General features: G+C 43.3%; 1 protein-coding gene across 5 annotated transcripts in view; it reads left to right on the top strand.

The window, feature by feature from the left end:
- GPATCH2L (G-patch domain containing 2 like) overlaps positions 1-18,918 on the top strand; it is a 67,868-nt gene extending 48,950 nt beyond the window's left edge. For 3 of the 5 annotated variants that reach the window (XM_081863921.1, XM_081863918.1, XM_081863920.1), the window contains one exon: positions 4,292-4,317. In XM_081863921.1, the coding sequence (XP_081720047.1) occupies positions 4,292-4,302 (11 nt within the window). In that variant the 3' untranslated portion in view covers positions 4,303-4,317. Of the gene's footprint in view, positions 1-4,291; positions 4,318-18,892 lie in introns of those variants that run through there. The other 2 variants (XR_014157036.1, XM_081863919.1) reach the window with 2 other exon arrangements.
- Positions 18,919-19,135: the final 217 nt, after the last annotated feature.

Genomic DNA, 19,135 nt, shown 5'->3' with positions numbered 1-19,135 from the left:
CCATTGTTCAGCTCAGACACTGAGATCCAGCTCTGAGGACCTTCTGGTGCTTCCCTCATTGCAAGAAGTGAGGTTACAGGGAACCAAGTAACCTCAGTATTGGTGCCCGCTCTGTGGAACGCCTTCCCATCAGATGTCAAGGAAATAAACAACTAACTGACTTTTAGAAGACATCTGAAGGCAGCCCTGTGCTGGGAGGTTTTGAAAGTTTGAGATTTTTTTGTGTTTTAATACTTTGTTCGAAGCTGCCCAGAGTGTCTGCGGCAGCCCAGTCATATGGGTGGCATATAAATAACATTATTATTATTATTATTATTATTATTATTATTATTATTATTATTATTATTATTATTAGATTAAGGAGTCAGTTTTGGGCAGGGCAACAGAGAGGAGACTCAACTGTGGATGTTGGCAGGGAGAGAAGTAACCATGTCTTAGCTGTCAGATTTTAATGCCAATTTTTCAGAGAACAGCATCTTGAAATGGTCTTGGCCACTGGTCCAAGAGTTTATTGGGCATTGGGCACCAAACTACCCTGGATGCTAAATTTGTCTATTCATGGGAGATGCAGTGAGGTTTCCTTCTGTTCATTTGGATATCCTACTTTCCAGAAGAGATGAAACAATACTCCTAGACAGCAGTTTGAGCACGCACCCAGAACACATGGACACAGTCACTCCCTCTGTGGTGAGAAGTATCGTTGTCCTTATATATTTCTAAACTCATAGAGAGATGAAATATATGAATTAGCATATGTACAATTCATGCAAATCACTGTTGATGTCTGTCCCCTTGCTCTCTCTGTGTGTGTTGCATTTCCTTGTTTCTGGAAATGTGTAAGTGACTCTCCCATACTTTTTCATGGTTACAGAGCTTTCTGGTTGATTCTGTGTTGAGAATTTCAAACGGTCCAGAGGCAAAGGAGGACACAGTTGTGTATTGTTGTAAAGTTGTGTATTGCAAAAGGAACTTGGACTGGAAGGGTTTCTCACGTCCCGGTGCCTCAAAGCTGTTAAGTGTCTGTATTTCCTCTTCTGCACGACAAAGGTACAGGAGCCCACATACTTGAATCCGGCTGGTGTAGCTCTCCTTGTTTATTGTCCATTGCCATCATTCATAATGGTGGCTCTCTTTTTATGTGTATTTAGTGCCATGGCAAGCCGTGTGCCTGGTGTGCCAGATTCCCACATTTTCCCTGAGATGTGCTATCATGGGGGTGGGGGTGGGGGAGGAGAGAGTGTCCCGGCTGCTGATTTGACCTTGTGCTTTGTTTTTGTTTGATTCTCTTTGCACATGCCTCTAATTGATCTTGAAAAGAAGGGACAGTTAAAGAAGACGTTAAGGTGAAATGAAGCCATAACTGTGACTGGAGACTTTTATTAAGTGTGGCAAAGTTCCCTGGGCTGCGTTGAAATTGTTTATTGATTTTGGTATGGCTGGGTGCTTCGGAGTAATCGCCCGCAGAACCACCAGAGGGGAGGCGGGGGGTGCGAGGGAGGGAGGGGGGGGCAGAGCGAAAGCCCAGAAGCTCAGCTGTGATTGGTCTCGTCTGCCTCCTGCACACGACTCCTCTTCCTCCTTCCCATTCTTGGGGGTTTCTCCCTAACCTGTAAATAAGCATCCAGGCCTGTCAGTAGTTAACTCTTGGAGCATCTGACTTCCAGCTGCTTCTCCCTCAGCCGTCTTAAATCTTCTGACCATTGTCAGGGCCGCCAGGGCTTGTCTGCCTGGAAGGATTTTACTGTTGAAGCATTTTTTTCTTTTACATTTCTGTGTGTACATCTTGATTGGCTCTTCTAGGGTCACGTCAGCACTGCAGGAATGAACTAGTTAACTTTTTTTTTTTTACTATAGCAGTACAGAGACCCTCCAAGTGTCCCTGTTTTCCAAGGACAGTCCTGGATTTACAGCAGTCATGCTGGTTTCTGATATGATCCCTGAATGTCCTGCTTTTCTTTAGGACGTCCCTATTTTCATTGGAGAAATGTTGGAGAATATGGAGTTATGCTACCCCCAAGCCAAGGAAATAAGTAGCTATACAATCTTTAGAAGATATCTGTATAGGGAAGTTTTTAAAAAATGTTTAATGTTCTATTATTTTTTATATGTTGGAACCCACCCAGAGTGACTGGGGCAACCCAGTCAGATAGGCGGGGTATGATGATGATGATGATGATGATGATGATAATAATAATAATAATAATAATAATAATAATAATAATAATAATAGGATGTTCCTATTTTCATCAGAGAAATGTTGGAGGGTATAGCAATACGGAATTCTCTCCATAACTATGGCTGCTTCATGGTTCTTCAGACAATTCCCAGAGGCTTGGAGCCAGTGTGGTGTAGTGGTTAAGAGCGGTAGATTCGTAATCTGGGGAACCGGGTTCGCGTCTCGGCTCCTCCACATGCAGCTGCTGGGTGACCTTGGGCTAGTCACACTTCTCTGAAGTCTCTCAGCCCCACTCACCTCACAAAGTGTTTGTTGTGGGGGAGGAAGGGAAAGGAGAATGTTAGCTGCTTTGAGACTCCTTAAAGGCAGTGAAAGGTGGGATATCAAATCCAAATGCTGCTGCTGCTTCTTCTTCATGGGCCAGCGAGTGGTTGGAAGACTCATGGTGGATGTGAGGGCGATCTGGCTGCGACATCTGTCACCCCATTGATCGCCAGGGTTGATTCGGCTGATCTGGCTGGCTAGGCGGGTGTCCCCTTCCTCCCTCACCGCTCCATGTGCGTCCCTCCCGAAGCTGCGCGCTCGGTGGAAGAGGACGACCATCCCAGATAGAAGGAGTGTACCGTTCTTCGGTCAAGGGTATACGACTCATGGTGCAGTTCTACAGCTGAAGCCAATCCTATCTGACCCTAAGCAGAACGGATACTATTTCAGGTGCCACATAATACTTGGTCTGCCATTGTAAGAAACTGATCTTTTAGTGTGGCAGTATCTACACTTTGGAACTCCTTGCCTATTGACATTGGCCAGGCACCTTTTTGGAGCCTGTTTAAAACATTTTCATTTAGGCAAACCTATCCAGACGCACAGGGACGTGGGTGGCACTGTGGGTTAAACCACAGAGCTTAGGACTTGCCGATCAGAAGGTCGGCGGTTCGAATCCCCGCGACGGAGTGAGCTCCTGTTGCTCGGTCCCTGCTCCTGCCAACCTAACAGTTCGAAAGCATGTCAAAGTGCAAGTAGATAAATAGGTACCGCTCCGGTGGGAAGGTAAACGGCGTTTCCATGCGCTGCTCTGGTTCGCCAGAAGCGGCTAAGTCATGCTGGCCACATGACCCGGAAGCTATACGCTGGCTCCCTTGGCCAATAAAACGAGATGAGCGCCACAACCCCAGAGTTGGTCACGACTGGACCTAATGGTCAGGGGTCCCCTTTACCCTTACTATCCAGACACACAGATGTGGACACGCTTTAATCTCTCCCCCCCTTTTTAAGCTGCTGTTGATTTTAATCATCGTTAAATGTTTTTAATTTTTAACCGTTTTTATTGACAATTTTAATGTTTCTTGTAAACTGCTCAGAGGTTTTATTGTTACAATCAAACGGTATGTAAATTTTGCTAAATAAATGTACTTGAGAACATAATTGCATGGAGAAAACAACAGATGCTCCTGTGAACTGGCCCATGGCTATTTTAAGTAAGCCACCTTGGAAATCTTTCTGGTTTGAAAGGTGGAGAATAAATCAAATGGTCATAGCAGTTTATCTTTAATTCACATGCAAGATCAAAACCATCACCACCATGAATTGGGCCTGGAAATGGTCTAATCACAAATGGGTAAATTTCAGGAAAAGTGAAATAGATTTCTTGGCAACCTACACACCCATCAATAGACTGGTGTTAGCTGCAGTTTCTGAATAGTCTTCAAGGACAGTCCCGCGTAGAGCATATTGTTATAACCTCGCTTATCCAAAAGGCTGTGGTTGTGAAAATCAAGCATATTGTTTCAAAAAGAGCGGGTAACAACAAGGAGCTCTCACAATGAAGTCTGGTCTTCTTGCATACAACCTCCCTCACCCCTTTCTGTGGATTTTGCTGTAATCACAAAATATTATGAAGGGGAAGAAACTATTCTGGTAGTCACACACATCACCTTGAATTACACTAAAACAGGAAGCACATGTTAATTCAGTGGTTCTCAAAGGGCATGGCACATCACACTGGTGTGGCAGGAGAGGAGGACAAGTGTGGTGGAAAGATTTAGGGACAATCAAAGAAACATTTAAACATTTCAGTGTAGCATAGTATCAAAATATGTTTATTATTATTTGCAGAATATGGATAGGTATCTTCAAAATGAGACCAACTGATACTGAGGACAATCCTAGCTGTGATCCAGAATCGCCATTTGAACAGAGTATTGGAGAAGACTTGCTTATAATTATATTTTGGGAATGTTTCATTTTCTTACATAGCTGCTTTGTTTTATATTTTCTGGATGTCCCATGATCTGTGTTCTATGTTATAAATCAAACTTCTTTTTGTTTAACAATGTATTTCTTGTCTATAAAAAAATTCAGTGTGTGGTGAGCAAATTTTTATTCTGAAAATATGGTCCAGAGGGGGGAAAAGTTTGAGAACTGCTGTGTTAATTGATATGAGCCACCGATGTGGCACTGTTCTGTAGCCTTCATCCAGTAGAAGTCTGGCTTTAAAATTCCTCCATCCCCACACCTCAGACTGAGAGAGTAATTTTAACCCATCTTGATCCCTGCTTGAACAAGAATAAAATAGGGATTGGGTGGAATATGACACAAATCAATAGGTTATCCCAACAGATGTGATCTTTGGGGGCCTGTTTCCCCTTGCTATAGTAACAAAGATAAATGATGATTTGTTAACATTGCGATCCAGAGACTGGGTGGCTCAATGGATCAGGCAATGACCTTTCACCCTTGGGTCTTGGAGCTAGAGAAAGGGGGATGTATGAAATGGTAATCAGATAGTACAAGCAGACAGATTGGGGTGCTGCTTGCTGGAAGACGGTGTTGCACGAAGCAAGCCCATTGCCCTGTAAATTTACACAGACTTTTTGATCCCACTCCATTTCCCCAAGTTGGAAATGGTGTAAGTGCTTTGCCTTCATTTGAAGCCATTCCCTGCAGGTGGTACTGCAGGAAAGGAAACAGGGACAGAGATTGTGTGGGGAAGAGGTACAAATCTTAAAGCAGCAGTCTGATATTCACTACTTTAATTGTTGTTGAATGGCTTCATAACACAACTCTTTCTGAGTCTACCGGTTTTCACACTACTCTGGCCTAATCCCCAAAGTTTTCTCAAGAAAGGGAGTGTCTCTCTCCTTCCAAGTCTCATGTTTTCCCTCTACCAAATTAGAACCTGGCTTCGTCTATTCCATGACAAATTCTGTACCACCAAGAAAAGCGAACTTTGCATCAGTCATACACTGATAACCATTCCATCGGCAGGCTTGTGTGGAGCTTCACATTCTGGCTGAAATTGTAACATCCTTCAGCTGACCTGGAGTTATGAAGCTTCACCTTCTACTTCAGTGATTGTTAAGAGTTGGGAATTATTAATACAAACATACAGTGAAGTTGGATTCTTGTTGAAATGAATTTGTAAGTTATCCTCTATCTTTTTTCCTTCAACCCAGTTCTACTGGTGCTCAGTATAGTATAATGTTAATCAAAGTAGCTCCATTAAAATCAATTTCATCCCCAGCCCACTTTGTATCTGTAAGAAATGAAGCAGTGATACCCATTTTGGCCAAATTCTCTGGATGATCTAATCATCCATTTATTAAAAACCTAATGGATTGATCTGCTTTGTTAGTTGTTTTGGGGTTGGCAATGTTTGCTGCCTTAATGCCACATCTCTGAGCAAATCTGAAAAGAGGAATCTAACACATTGTATCGGGGTGGGTGGAGAAGGAGGCATTTTTGTGTGTGATCTCCATATAGGGTTTTTAAAACTGTGTTTTTCTACAAATAAAATGTTGCTTTTTATTATATCAAAATACAAATTCCATATTTATTCACCAAAAATCTAGCATAGCTATATAATGCCAAACATTTTTTCAGCATCATTTTCAAATCCATAGCCCTACTTAAAATATCCTAGTCCAAAAGATCATACATCAATGCCGTTTACAGATATATATATATGTATACAGTGGTACCTCAGGTTAAGTACTTAATTTGTTCCGGAGATCCGTACTTAACCTGAAACTGTTCTTAACCTGAAGCACCACTTTAGCTAATGGGGCCTCCTGCTGCTGCTGCGCCGCCGGAGCATGATTTCTGTTCTCATCCTGAAGCAAAGTTCTTAACCTGAAGCACTATTTCTGGGTTAGCAGAGTCTGTAACCTGAAGCGTATGTAACCCGAGGTACCACTGTATATGTATATGTATGTATATATAATGTTTTTGGACTTCCCGTTTTGTAGTCTGAGTTGCAGTGTGCTATGGGCTTAAAAAACGATCGATGGATTTGACGGATCTATTTTGCCCTGCTTTTGTAATGCTGGTAGCCCTTTCACTGATCTAACTCCTGGGCACACGGGGCTGTCAAGTAGCTTCCTTTACTGCTCTCACAAACCTGAGATAAATTTGGACCGGATCTCTCTGTGGCCCTAGCAGGTCCTTGGCCAAAGAATCTTGTGAGCATCTACCCCACAATTCTGAAGCTGTACCTGTCAGCACTGTGATTAATGACCAACAGGGTGCTTAAGCGGAACAATCGTAACCAAAGCTGCCGAGTTCCTCTGGATGTTGAGAGCTCTCTGCAGGCACTTCCTCCTTGTAAGAAGCCTGGAGAGATAATTCCATCGTCGGCCTGATAAGGGCCAGGCGGAGAAAAAGAGGGGGGAAAGGGCTGTCCAATGGGAGAATCTGTTTTGTTCTGAGGTTGGCCTGAGGGCAAGCGAGGCAGGTTTCATGTGGGTGTCAGATGTTGCTTTGTTTTGTCAGTTCACTTGTCAGCGCCCAAGTGCTGTGGCCTCAGGCAAGTCCTGCTGCCCCCAGTTAACATTCTTGTGTGTTCTCTGTTTTCACCCACAGATGGGGAAAGGGCGGTTTTATTTATTTTTTGCTTTCCACATGCCCCTCACTCATGTTTCTCAGAATGGAAGCATTCACTAGGTAGAAGGATTTTTTTTTAAAAAAATAATGATTTTTCTGAAAAGGTATGAAGCCAAAGACCCAGCACAACCAAACAGCTTCATTGGGCAATTGCCAGGGCCCCCTCCACTGGGGGCAACAACATGGGGCACCATGTTGCCTGAGTCCCTCATGGTGCATTGTGGGTAAAAACAAAGATGGCTGCAGACACTAAAGCATGGCTACTGTGTTGGGTTTTTTTTTGGTTTTTTTTTGAGGAGGAGATATGTTGTTTTATCCACAATGTGTCACAACTGGAATTCCTGGCACATTAAATTTCAGAAAAATATAGGTGGCAGCTGCTACCCTAGAGGGAAGCACCTGCTCAGATGCCAAGGAAGGAGGGAGATTAAGACAACTCCCTGGAGCTGCCTTTGTGAAGTGAGCATGCTATGCAGGCCGTACTGCTTCTAATGCAATTTCAGCCCCTTAGCAGCTTCCACAAGTAAAAGAACACTAGCTTTTCTCTCAGTGGCTCTGTTCAGGCACTCCACCGTGCCATGGTTTGTTTTCTTAAAGTCTGAGCCCAAGTCTGCTGCCAAACCAGGACATTTTCTGTGGTGGCTCCCCATTTGTGGAATGCTCTCCCCAGGGAGGCTTCTCTGGCACCTTCATTACATATCTTTAGGCGCTAGGCAAAAACATGTCTCTGTAAATGGGTTTTTGGCTGGTTAATATTCTATGGCCTATTAAATGTGTTTGAGGGAGGGGTGTTATTGGTTAGTTTTTGTTTTATTATGAATTTGTTGTTGTTCTCATTTTGTATTTTTGTATTGTGAACCACCCTGTGATCTTTGGGTGAAGGACAATAAACTGTTGTTCTTGTTCTTGTTGTTATCGTTATATCCTTAACTCTGAAGAAAGAAGTAGACCACACAAATGGCTACAGATTAGTAAAGTCCAAATTGAACTAGATTATCATTTTTGGTGTGTGTGTGTTTGTTAATTTGTAGGATATGAGAGCCTCGTAAACAGCATTCCCTGTTGTATTCAAGAGCCCTGTTTTAATTCATTAGAATTAAGATCCTGGAGAAAGGGCTGTTATGAGGACAGATCACTTGCCCAAGGTAGCAACAGCCCTAAGAGAATCCTAGGAATGGGAAGTGGAAGGTCTTTTTGGACTGTTCCTGCTATCTCCTCTGCAGTAAATTATAATAGGAACTTACTGAGATGCTGGGAGGGTGATCCAGTGAGGTGGGGAAGGCATCCATGGTAGGTCTGGTGTGATTAATCCTCTTCATTAGTGCTCTGGAAGAGGAGGTAAACAGTCCATTAATTAAATCTGCAGACGATACTTAATTGGGAGTGTTCCAAACACAAGTGAGGAAACAGCAATAATGCAGACGGCCTTGAACAGATTAAAAAATGAGGAAGAAATAAAATTGCACTCAGCCTGGATAACACAACAACAACAACACATGATGGGGGAAGAAAATCATTGTGAAACCCACATGTTTAATGAAGAGAAGAAGTGGAGAAAAGAAATATAGACTGAAAGAGGCTCGGGGATTAAAACACAGCAAATGTGCTTGACAAGCTATGGAAAATGGTATTAGAATCATAGAATCATAGAATCATATTAGGGTGATCACTGGGGAAAAAAATAGAACTATGCTCACAAGATCTTAGTAAACAATATTTACCTAAATCAGAGATGCCATACCAAAATGTCCAACTTCCACATTTTGAATAAGTTGTGTAAAGTAATCACATTTGCCTAAACTGGCTAAATATCCATTATTCTGATTGCAGTCATCCTGGCTTGCATGTGAGATGAAAGGTTTGTTAAAGTCAGGATGCAGAGAAGGTGGTAGAGAGAGGACAGGGACCCCAGGAGAAGCCAGAAAGATAATTGCGGAACACAGAAACTCCTCTTTCAGATAAATGGGAGCTCTTGTCAGACATCCTGTGGACATTGGCTTGTTGCAAATATTGTGTGCCACATTTTTAATAGAATATTTCCATGCAGGCACAAGGGCATGTTTCATAGAGCCGGTTTATAAATGTGGTAATATCCAATTTATGATGGGAGTGCTCTGTCCAGCATCGCAGGGTTATACACGAACACAACAGAGTGTTCCAGCATAAATTGACTAGTCCATGACACAGCTGCTGAAATATGGAATAGTATTAGGAGCAGTTGCCACTCATAGTCATGACATTTTTACCCTGGGCTTGGAATCCCTTTCTGTTTTTATTCTTCAGCCTATTCTTCAGCCATTTTAGTAATTCTAACTAAGCATAAGCTTGCGGTTAAGCGTGGGTGCAAAGGTCCCACACCAAATAGAAAAATTGGCTTATATGAAGCATTGATTTTAGAAACAGAGGAAAATATTTTCATTAGAGGTATAAAGTATAAAACTAAAGTAAAAAGCATAACGTGGACTACTGTTGCACTAGGAAAGGCATAACAGCTGACACATGGAGTGGCCAGATGTGTTGGATGACAGCTCCCATAGTGAATCTTTTAAAGTTTTATTTATTAGATTCATAGAATCACAGAATTGTATAGTTGGAAGGGACCCCAAGGGTCATCTAGTCCAACCCCCTAGCAATGCAGGAATATGATTACTTTTGTCATCTTGTTGTTATGTATCTTTTCACATTCTAAGCCACCTTGAGAGTGGTTTGAACTATAGAAAGGCAGCATTTACATACATTATGTATGTAAATATATATGTATTCCTGTCATTTGGTCATGCAGGTTGGGGCTGATGAGAGATCAAGTGAAACAACATCTGGAGAGGTAAAGCATCCCTATCGCTGCAAATCCATATTTACAGTAGCTACAGGTTTCCAATGTTGCCTTTTCAAGGTGAGTTAGGTGGGTCGTCTGGCCAAGTGATATTAGTCTTGTGGCTATTTCTTGACCTATTTGGGGGTAATGGCTGTTGGATAACACAGAATGAGTGGCAAACTGCAGATTTCCAAAAAGGGGGCCCTTTCAACGAAACAGCTAATTGCTCATCTGTTTCACCCTTCCAAGCTTTGACATGTCCAAGCGTGGTTGACTGCTGTTTGGCAGCTTGGTGTGAAAAGCAGTATGTGGAGCTCATACAGTTGCAGTCTGCTTGGCTATGGCCAGTAACTTGGATTCACATCTGATGCTTTTTTTGGATTAGTGGCAAAGTCTCCCCCCCAAAAAAGGACAAATCTTGAGAGCCCTTAGCTTGATGGGAGAGTATAAGCAAGGTGCTAGGCTCAGTTCCTGGGATCAGTTAAAAGATTGCAGAGCAGGGTTGAGACAGCTCTTGGAGAATTGCCACCCATCGGAGTAGACAATAAAGGACAAGGTGGACCAGTAGTCTGACTCAGCAGGTGATAGCCTCATATGTTCACGTGGAAACTTGTTGCCGAATCAACAATAGTCACAGCGGCTGTTTAAGAGGTCTCTGCATTACAGAATGGGATGACGAAAGTGCCAAATGGTACAGAAATGCTATCCAAGTTTCCTCCATGATTCTTTTCCTCCCTGGTATGTGAAATCTGGTAGAAATGGGGAAGGTTTCTTCTCCCTTAGATCTAAGACTTTTCTCTCATGCTGTGTTCATCAGCCCATGTACTGGTCCCCATTTTGGGTTGCAGAAGGGAGTCTCATGCAGCATCAGGGTTTACAATGCCACTGCTATTCTCCATGGCTTGGCACATGCTTTCCAGGTGTTTATACCTGCGGAGTTTAGCCTTGGAGGCCAACCCTTGATGACAGCTCCCTGGCTCTTCATCAAAGGCTCCATTTAGAGCTGGCTGCAGAGCAGACAGAAAGCTGCAGTGTTAGACCCCGAAATCTGACACAGGGCAGCCTGGTAATTTTTCAGAGGGTCCTTGACAGCCCTTCAGCTCATGTCTGTCAGCCCCCATGCCAGGCACACAAGTTCACTTCCATCTTGGAAGAAAGAGAGAAAGAAATGACATTTCACCGGGCAGTGGGCAAACCAGGAGACGGTGAGATAAGACCAGAGGCACAATGACAGCTGAAATTCCCCAGCGGATATTGCGTTGCTTGCAGGATTGATAGGTTGGAAGTGCACCTGGGACAGGTTTCCTTCCTTCCCAAAGGGTTTAGAAGGAGAATTAGTGATGGAACTAGGTGTGTGTGTGTGTGGGGGGGAACTGGCCTTGGCTTCAGGTATATTGTTGGATCCACATCAGGTAAGATGATGTGGGAATACCTTGGCATCGCTGATTGTTCCTTGAGATCCACCCCCCCCCACCAAAAAGAAATTCTAGTGGACAAATACTTTTGAATGACCAGAAAAGCCAAAACACCTGGGAATACAATATTACCACTTGTTTTCATATTTATTTAGGGAGCAAAGTCAACTGGGCTTTCTCAACTCCTTAGTGAAATACAGTGCTCACCTGCAGTTTGGTTCCATAACTCAGAATACTGCATGTCCTCTTAAATGAATAGTATTCAAATGCTTTAAAATAGTATACAGTGGTACCTCGGGTTACATACACTTCAGATTACATACACTTCAGGTTACAGACTCCGCTAACCCAGAAATAGTGCTTCAGGTTAAGAACTTTGCTTCAGGATGAGAACAGAAATTGTGCTGCGGCGGCGCGGCAGCAGCGGGAGGCCCCATTAGCTAAAGTGGTGCTTCAGGTTAAGAACAGTTTCAGGTTAAGAATGGACCTCCGGAACGAATTAAGTACTTAACCCGAGGTATCACTGTATAACAGTATCTTTCATTTTCTGCTCCATGCATCCAAAATCACTCTAGCGGAAATTGATGTTAAACAAGAATGGGGGGGGGGGCATGTCAACTCTGGTCAACATGCAGCCACTTCCGATGTGACAAGTAGATCAACTTTTAACAGCCACTGAGAAATGAATTGACAAAGACACTCTTGAAATTCACAGTAAAGCTGAAATGAATGAGAGTTGTTTGAACTTTGGGGTCTGTGTTTTCATCCCAACCCTGGGCACCTATGACCCAATGGGAATGATCTTCCTGAAACAAAGCTCATTCATTCTCAAGAAGAAGAGTCCCCTCTAACACTGAATGGCTGTCACTTTGCAAGAAGACCTTGTGTTGTCCACGCAATTGTTCACTTAACAGCCTGTCATGCCGCACAACCCTCAGCATATGTACTTGGAAGCAAGTTCAACGGTCTTTAATCTGGCTTACTCCCATGTGTAGGATTGCAGATGTTGTCTGCCTTCCTAAATTTACTTCTGAATAGCAATGCAAAGGCAAGCACACATCCTTGTTGCATGTCTTCCCTTCAAGCAATGGTAGAAGCGCTCATTTTGTTGCATTTCCCCCCTTGAACAAAGAAGGAAGGATGAGATCAGCCACCTGGGTCAGTTTGTAATGGTGACATCATTGTTTGATTTCATTAGTTACAATTGCACATTGGGCAGTGTGATGCAATCTATTCCTTAAGGAGTTGAATGGTGGTTTCTGATGAATGATAGGGCAAACACTACAAATAGAGCGGCTAAAACTTCCCTATCCCTCTATCTATGGAGAGAATCACATATGTACACAAGATAACTGTGGCGTTTGCCTCCTAGGTGGGTCATAAGGAAAGGGTTAAATGAGTGTGTGATGTGATTGGCCACTGTAAATGCAAGGGGAGGAGTAAAAGTTAGAGTGGGAGGTTTTGAAAGTCAGTTGAGGTTTGGGAGTTGAAGAAGGAAGAGGGAGGATTAGGTGTGGGTTGGTAGAGTTGTATTGTGAGAGAGTGAGAGGAATTGTTAGGTGGAGTCAGATAGATAGTTGGGAATAATCAGTTTGAAGTTGTTAGGAACTAAGATTAAGAAACTGCCAAGGAAAATTAACTGTAACCGTAAGCTTGTTCCTGCATTTAAAAATAAACTTGATTATTTGTTAATGTTAGCAACTGACTGGACTCCGTGTGTCCCTGTGAGATACGGGGTGGTGGCAGCGGAAAAAGCAATCGCAGTGGCGGCACAGGGTCAATAGACTGTCAAACGTCCGGGGGCCCTGTGTGATTGCCACAATAACCAATGTTAATTCTAAGCAGAGTGGCCAATTTGGCTTGCATAAGAGGAATTGACAGAGATGATCCAGTTCAAGCTCAGTGTCCATCACACCTCTATAGTTCTTTATACTGAAAAATTACTTCGAATCAGCTCCTTTGAGCCTTTCCCCACTTTTATTGAGTATTCCTTCCTCACTGCCAGGTCTCTCTAGACAATTATGCATGTGAGGCAACATGGCACCTATCCCTGCTTTTGGCTGGAATATTTCTTTTCGTTAACAATATAAAGAAATGGGAATCAAAGGCCAGGAAAACAGCACTCCCTTCAGGAATCTGTAGTCTGAAACAATTGCCCAGCCCCGTGTTGCCCTTCCTTTATTATCCTTTTAGGCATTTCTGTGCCCCCTGCTCAGTTATCACTCTTGTGAAAGGCCCTTGCGGGTTTTTCCCCTGGGATCCCCAAAAGCCTCTTATCCCGATTTGGTGGCACCGCTAAGGTCTTCAGTGCAAGTGCTCATAATTGGCCTCATCCCCATCTTTTCCTCACTTGCAGCAACCATTGTGCTGCTCTGCAGTGGCTCATTCCCCTCTTCTGTGGCTGTTTCTTTTCCAATAGGAAGGTTAATAAAGACCTACAGCCTTGGTTACCTCCAGGCTCTTCTAAAATAAAAAATACAAATAGCATGTAAGCAACATTCATTACTGAGCAATAGGCCCTCTCACTGTTGGTTGGATACACATTCCCCCTCCTCCTCCCGGCATCTCTCTCTTTTTAATATGTTTTTTTTAATTTGTTTTGATGAATGAGTGACAACTCTGACACCCGATTCGCTGAGATTAATAGAAACGACACAATATTTACGTCGCGCCGACGAGCAATTATCCTGCCATCTATCTTTGAGATTATCTTTCTGATTGAAAACTACTCATCCGTGTAATCGGAATTATTTGGAATTAGAAGGGAATTTATGGCCCCTCTCTCTCCCCTTTCTATACCCACTCCTCTGTCTCCATCTTTCTCTCTTACCTTCCTCTAAATTCTCCCTTAATTCCTTCCCTTGGCCTTTTCTCCATTCATTGTGGACAGGGCCTTATGTGGTAGATGAAAGACTTCACCATGTGATAAATACATTGTGTACTGAGATGAGGTACAAGCATTTTGGGGTAGGGTTAGAGCATCAGGAAGGCGAGAGAGGATGCGGTCTGTGGGGAAAGGTAACCAGGGAAGGGAGAGGACAGGAAAAAGAAGATCAGGAAGTGCTGAAACTGCAACCCAGGTAGGGAAAAAAACCAAAGTTTGAAGAAAAACACTGGAAGGTGTGACAAATGGGATGTGGTTAATAGCCGACAGACTAGCTTTATGTTGTAGTGCTTTAAGGCAAAATGATGTGAAGCAAACTTATTCGCAGTACTTGGGCAGGTGCATTTACAGGTAGCAAATTAGGTTTCCAACCTATTGGGCTGGAAGCATTTCTATTATTTGTTCTGTCCAGGACCCTGGACTTCTGGAACTAACTATTTAGTGGCAGGAGTAAGTGGCCAGTCACAGAGATAGAGGAAACAAGGAAATCACATTTTCTTGTAAGTCTCCCATTGCTTGCAATGTTATGAGCTATACTAGGATGGCAGGTCCTATAGAGATGACCTTTTAAAATCCTCCAAACATCAACGCTAGGTGCTTATTCTCCTGTAGATACATTTTGTAAAACATATGGGTAGATGTTGTTGTTGTTTAGTCGTTCAGTCATGTCCGACTCTTCGTGACCCCATGGACCAGAGCACGCCAGGCACTTCTGTCTTCCACTGCCTCCCACAGTTTGGTCAGACTCATGCTGGTAGCTTCGAGAACACTGTCCAACCACCCCATCCTCTGTCGTCCCCTTCTCCTTGTGCCCTCTATCTTTCCCAACATGAGGGTCTTTTCCAGGGAGTCTTCTCTTCTCATGAGGTGGCCAAAGTATTGGAGCCTCAGCTTCAGGATCTGTCCTTCCAGTGAGCACTCAGGGCTGATTTCCTTCAGAATGGAGAGGTTTGATCTTCTTGCAGTCCATGGGACTTTCAAGAGTCTCCTCCAGCACCATAATTCAAAAGCATCAATTCTTCGGCGATCTATGGGTAGATACAGATCTAGATTTGTGTCCAAGATGGAATGGTGTTTTATTTTTTTGGTGCTATTCCAGTGTGTTGGACCAGGGGTCAGCAAACTTTTTCAGCAGGGGGCCGGTCCACTGTCCCTCAGATCTTGTGGGGGGCCAGACTATATTTTTGGGGGGGAAATGAATGAATTCCTATGCCCCACAAATAACCCAGAGATGCATTTTAAATAAAAGGACACATTCTACTCATATAAAAACACGCTGATTCCTGGACCGTCCACGGGCTGGATTTAGAAGGCGATTGGGCCGGATCCGGTCTCCGAGCCTTAGATTGCCTACCCATGGGTCAGATTAATTGAGGGTGAGTGCTGTCACTATAATAATATTTCTTCTCTTATAAGCTTTTTTTTGGGGGGGGGGCAGAATTACATCTTTAGGGCATGTGGCTGAATAGTCTTCTCAGATTCCAGGTCTAGCCTTTCTTCTGCTGCTCATTTCTGTTTTTCCTGTTTTAGGGAAAGGGAACACGAATGAGTCAGAGTACTCTGCAAAACTCAATTTCCTTCATAACACTATGTTTCTTAATGATATGGTCAAAGAACATCAGTCAGGGTGGGAGATGTTGTCCTTACTAGGTAGAAACATGGATGGGGAACCTGTGGCCTCCCAAATATACCTGGACTCCAGCTCCCATCACCCCCAGCCAACATGGCTAATACTAATGGATGATGGGAACTGTAGTCCAACAACACCGGTTTCCCCATGCCTGTATTGAAATTACAAAGCAAGGGATAACAACAGCTCTTTCAAAACTACAATAACTGGTGGTAATGCTAAAAGTAAAGATTAGGTCCAGTCGTGGCCGACTCTGGGGTTGCGGCGCTCATCTCGCTTTATTGGCCGAGGGAGCTGGTGTACAGCTTCCGGGTCATGTGGCCAGCATGACTAAGCCGCTTCTGGTGAACCAGAGCAGCGCACGGAAACGCCATTTACCTTCCCGTCAGAGCAGTACCTATTTATCTACTTGCACTTTGACGTACTTTCGAACTGCTAGGTTGGCAGGAGCAGGGACCGAGCAACGGGAGCTCACCCCGTTGCAGGGATTCAAACCGCGGACCTTCTGATCGGCAAGTCCTAGGCTCTGTGGTTTAACCCACAGTGCCACCTGCGTCCTGGTACCTGGCACTTAAACCCCAGAATGGTCATTTCCCCCCTATATAGCAGACAAGAGCTAAGCTGCTATCATTTAAAATGGAGAGCTTTGGGCAGAGGCGTAATGAGATTTAGTTTAAGAGGTGGTTCAGACCGATCTCTTTCCCCTCTGTGGCAGCAGTTCTGGGTTTTTCTTTGGTCACCTATAAGTCCACCTATAAGTCCAAAGATGAGGAAAGGAGAGGAGAGGATAGACACAGCTGGTGCCGAGTTCCACAACTGCAGCAATGCACTCCATCTGATAGCCCTTCTGTGCCTGAGGGCAGTTAGGACCACTTACCTGCTAAATCTGTTTTTAATCATGTTTGTGATTTTATTATTTTGCTGTTTTGCTGTACTTGTAAATTGCTGTGGGACTTGTTAGTGGGAAGCAATGAGTAAATTGAATAAATCTAATGTAGGAAAGAGAAAAAGAGAGGGGAAAAAAACCTGTGCTGGATTTTTCAGTCAAATAAATATAAGTCCAGTTCTTCGTAATGTGGTTCTTAGGACTAGAAACCAAGATAAACAGCTGTACTACTGAAATAAGCTATGAACATAGAGATGGGAAGTGTGGAGTGCTATTGTTAGCTCTGCAATGAAAAGCATGCACCTAGATGGGATTCCCAGCTTCTTTTGTCCCCAAATTCCCTTAGTTTTTATTAATGAGCATAGATATATTTCCCTGACTGTAGAGTAGAATGTTGAATTGCCGGTGGGACAGCAGGGGTGGTTAGTCTATCAAATGACTATTAATTAGGTTACTTCCCACTGCCTTTGACATGCAAGAAGATCTGCTTGTGGGTCAAAATAAAAGGAGGAGGAAAGAGAGACAGGAGCAGAGAACTAGCAGAGGCATGAAGGGGGTGGGGAGGAGAGAGGTAGGGAGAACAGATCTAAGGAATAAATGTTAGCATAAAGAGAGAAGCTGAAATAAGCCTTCTCATCTAGAATAGCAGCTTAAGGTAGAGGAAAGGCAGGTGCTCAAGAAAAGAGAAAAAGACGAAGATGAAAATATCAGGGAAATGATGGAGACAGAAGAACTTGCTAGTTGAACATGGTTTGAGCATAGGTAGGTAGCCGTGTTGGTCTGCCGTAGTCGAAACAAAATTTAAAAAAAAAATCCTTCCAGTAGCATCTTAGAGACCAGCTAAGTTTGTTCTTGGTATGAGCTTTCATGTGCAGGCACACTTCTTCAAATACACTGAAACAGAAGTCACCAGACCCTTATATATAGCGAGAGGGGGGGGGGAGGGGTATTACTCAGAAGGGTGGTGGGAATGGGTGATTGGCTGATAGGTGTGGTAAACCTGTTAACGACTGTTAACGACTGGAATTGGTCTTACAGGAAAAAGCAAGAGGTGAGATGGCTAAAAATAGCTTTATCACGTATAATGAGATAAGAATCCAATGGCTCTATTCAGACCAGGTCTCTCCATGGTTTTAAGTTTGGTAATAAGTTGCAATTCAGCAACTTCTCTTTCCAGTCTATTTCTGAATAGTTTGAGCAAGCCATCACTTTCCATGGTTTGTTGTTTAGTCGTTTAGTCGTGTCCGACTCTTCGTGACCCCATGGACCAGAGCACGCCAGGAACTTCTGTCTTCCACTGCCTCCCGCAGTTTGGTCAGACTCATGCTGGTAGTTTCGAGAACACTATCCAACCATCTCGTCCTCTGTCGTCCCCTTCTCCTTGTGCCCTCCACTTGCATTTATTTTGCCTATAATCACCTCTGGTCAGTTGGAATTCATTGGGTTTTACGTGAGGGTTAAAACAAACAAACAAACAAACAAACAAACAAACAAACACCCTCCGTTTATTATGCAGTGGTCTGAGGACCTCAGTGCCCGTGCTACTTTTTGAGCACATTTCTTATAAACATCAACAGGACATGCCTGTCTGGACATTTGGGTGTCTTCTATTGATGTCTTCTTAATGTAAACTGATGTAAGCAATTTTGCAAAAGCAAGGCTTTTATCTGTACTGTCCCAAAAAACTGCCCAAATCTAAACAAAAATTTCAAAAGGAATGGGGAAAATATAGAGATTATCTTAAGAAGCAGTGCCCTCAAATTAATACCTGGACTTGTTTTGGATTAACTTTTGCAAAACAGTTTGTGGTGTAAAAGCCTAAGAAAGAAAAGTAGAAAAAATGAAAGGAGGAGGAAAAAGATTATTAAAGATGAAAGCAGACCCGCGTTGAGGATGAAGGAAGTCAATTAGAAGAAAATAAGAACTGAAATATGGTTAAGTGTTCACTATTTGTTTTGTATTTGTATCTGTATTTGCATTGGTACAGTATTTGTATTTTCTTTTTAAGTTTACATTATTTTATTTTTATTTGTGTGTGTGTTTGTGTTGCAACAAAAAAATTTATAACACACACGTACGCACCCCCCCCCCCGCAGACGTGTGGGCAGAGTGCACACTTTGTAATGGTTGCATGCCATGGTTACATGCGACCTTGACCCTGAAGTGTAGGGCCTATCCACACTGACCATTCTTCCACTCTTCCAGGCACTGTTTGAGCACCCTGGAGTCCCCCTCCCCCACGAAAACCTGCTCCTTAAAGCTCAGTCAGAGCAAATGGCAATCTGTCGAAAACCCAAATTGACGTTTGCTCTGATCAAGCGCTTAAAAATGGGTTTATGGGCGGAAAGCTCCAGTTCAAACAAATGAATGAAGAAATAAACACTCTGAATCTGATCTTTTAAGTGCAGGCCTGTGCCTGGAAAGAGCTGGGCAAAAGGTAAGCATGGA

Source organism: Podarcis erhardii (assembly GCF_964252035.2).
Source record: "Podarcis erhardii genome assembly, chromosome: 1".
Lineage (NCBI taxonomy): Eukaryota > Metazoa > Chordata > Lepidosauria > Squamata > Lacertidae > Podarcis > Podarcis erhardii.
The sequence above is the reverse complement of the archived record's forward strand: the minus strand, read 5'-3'. Positions and strand labels throughout refer to the sequence as shown.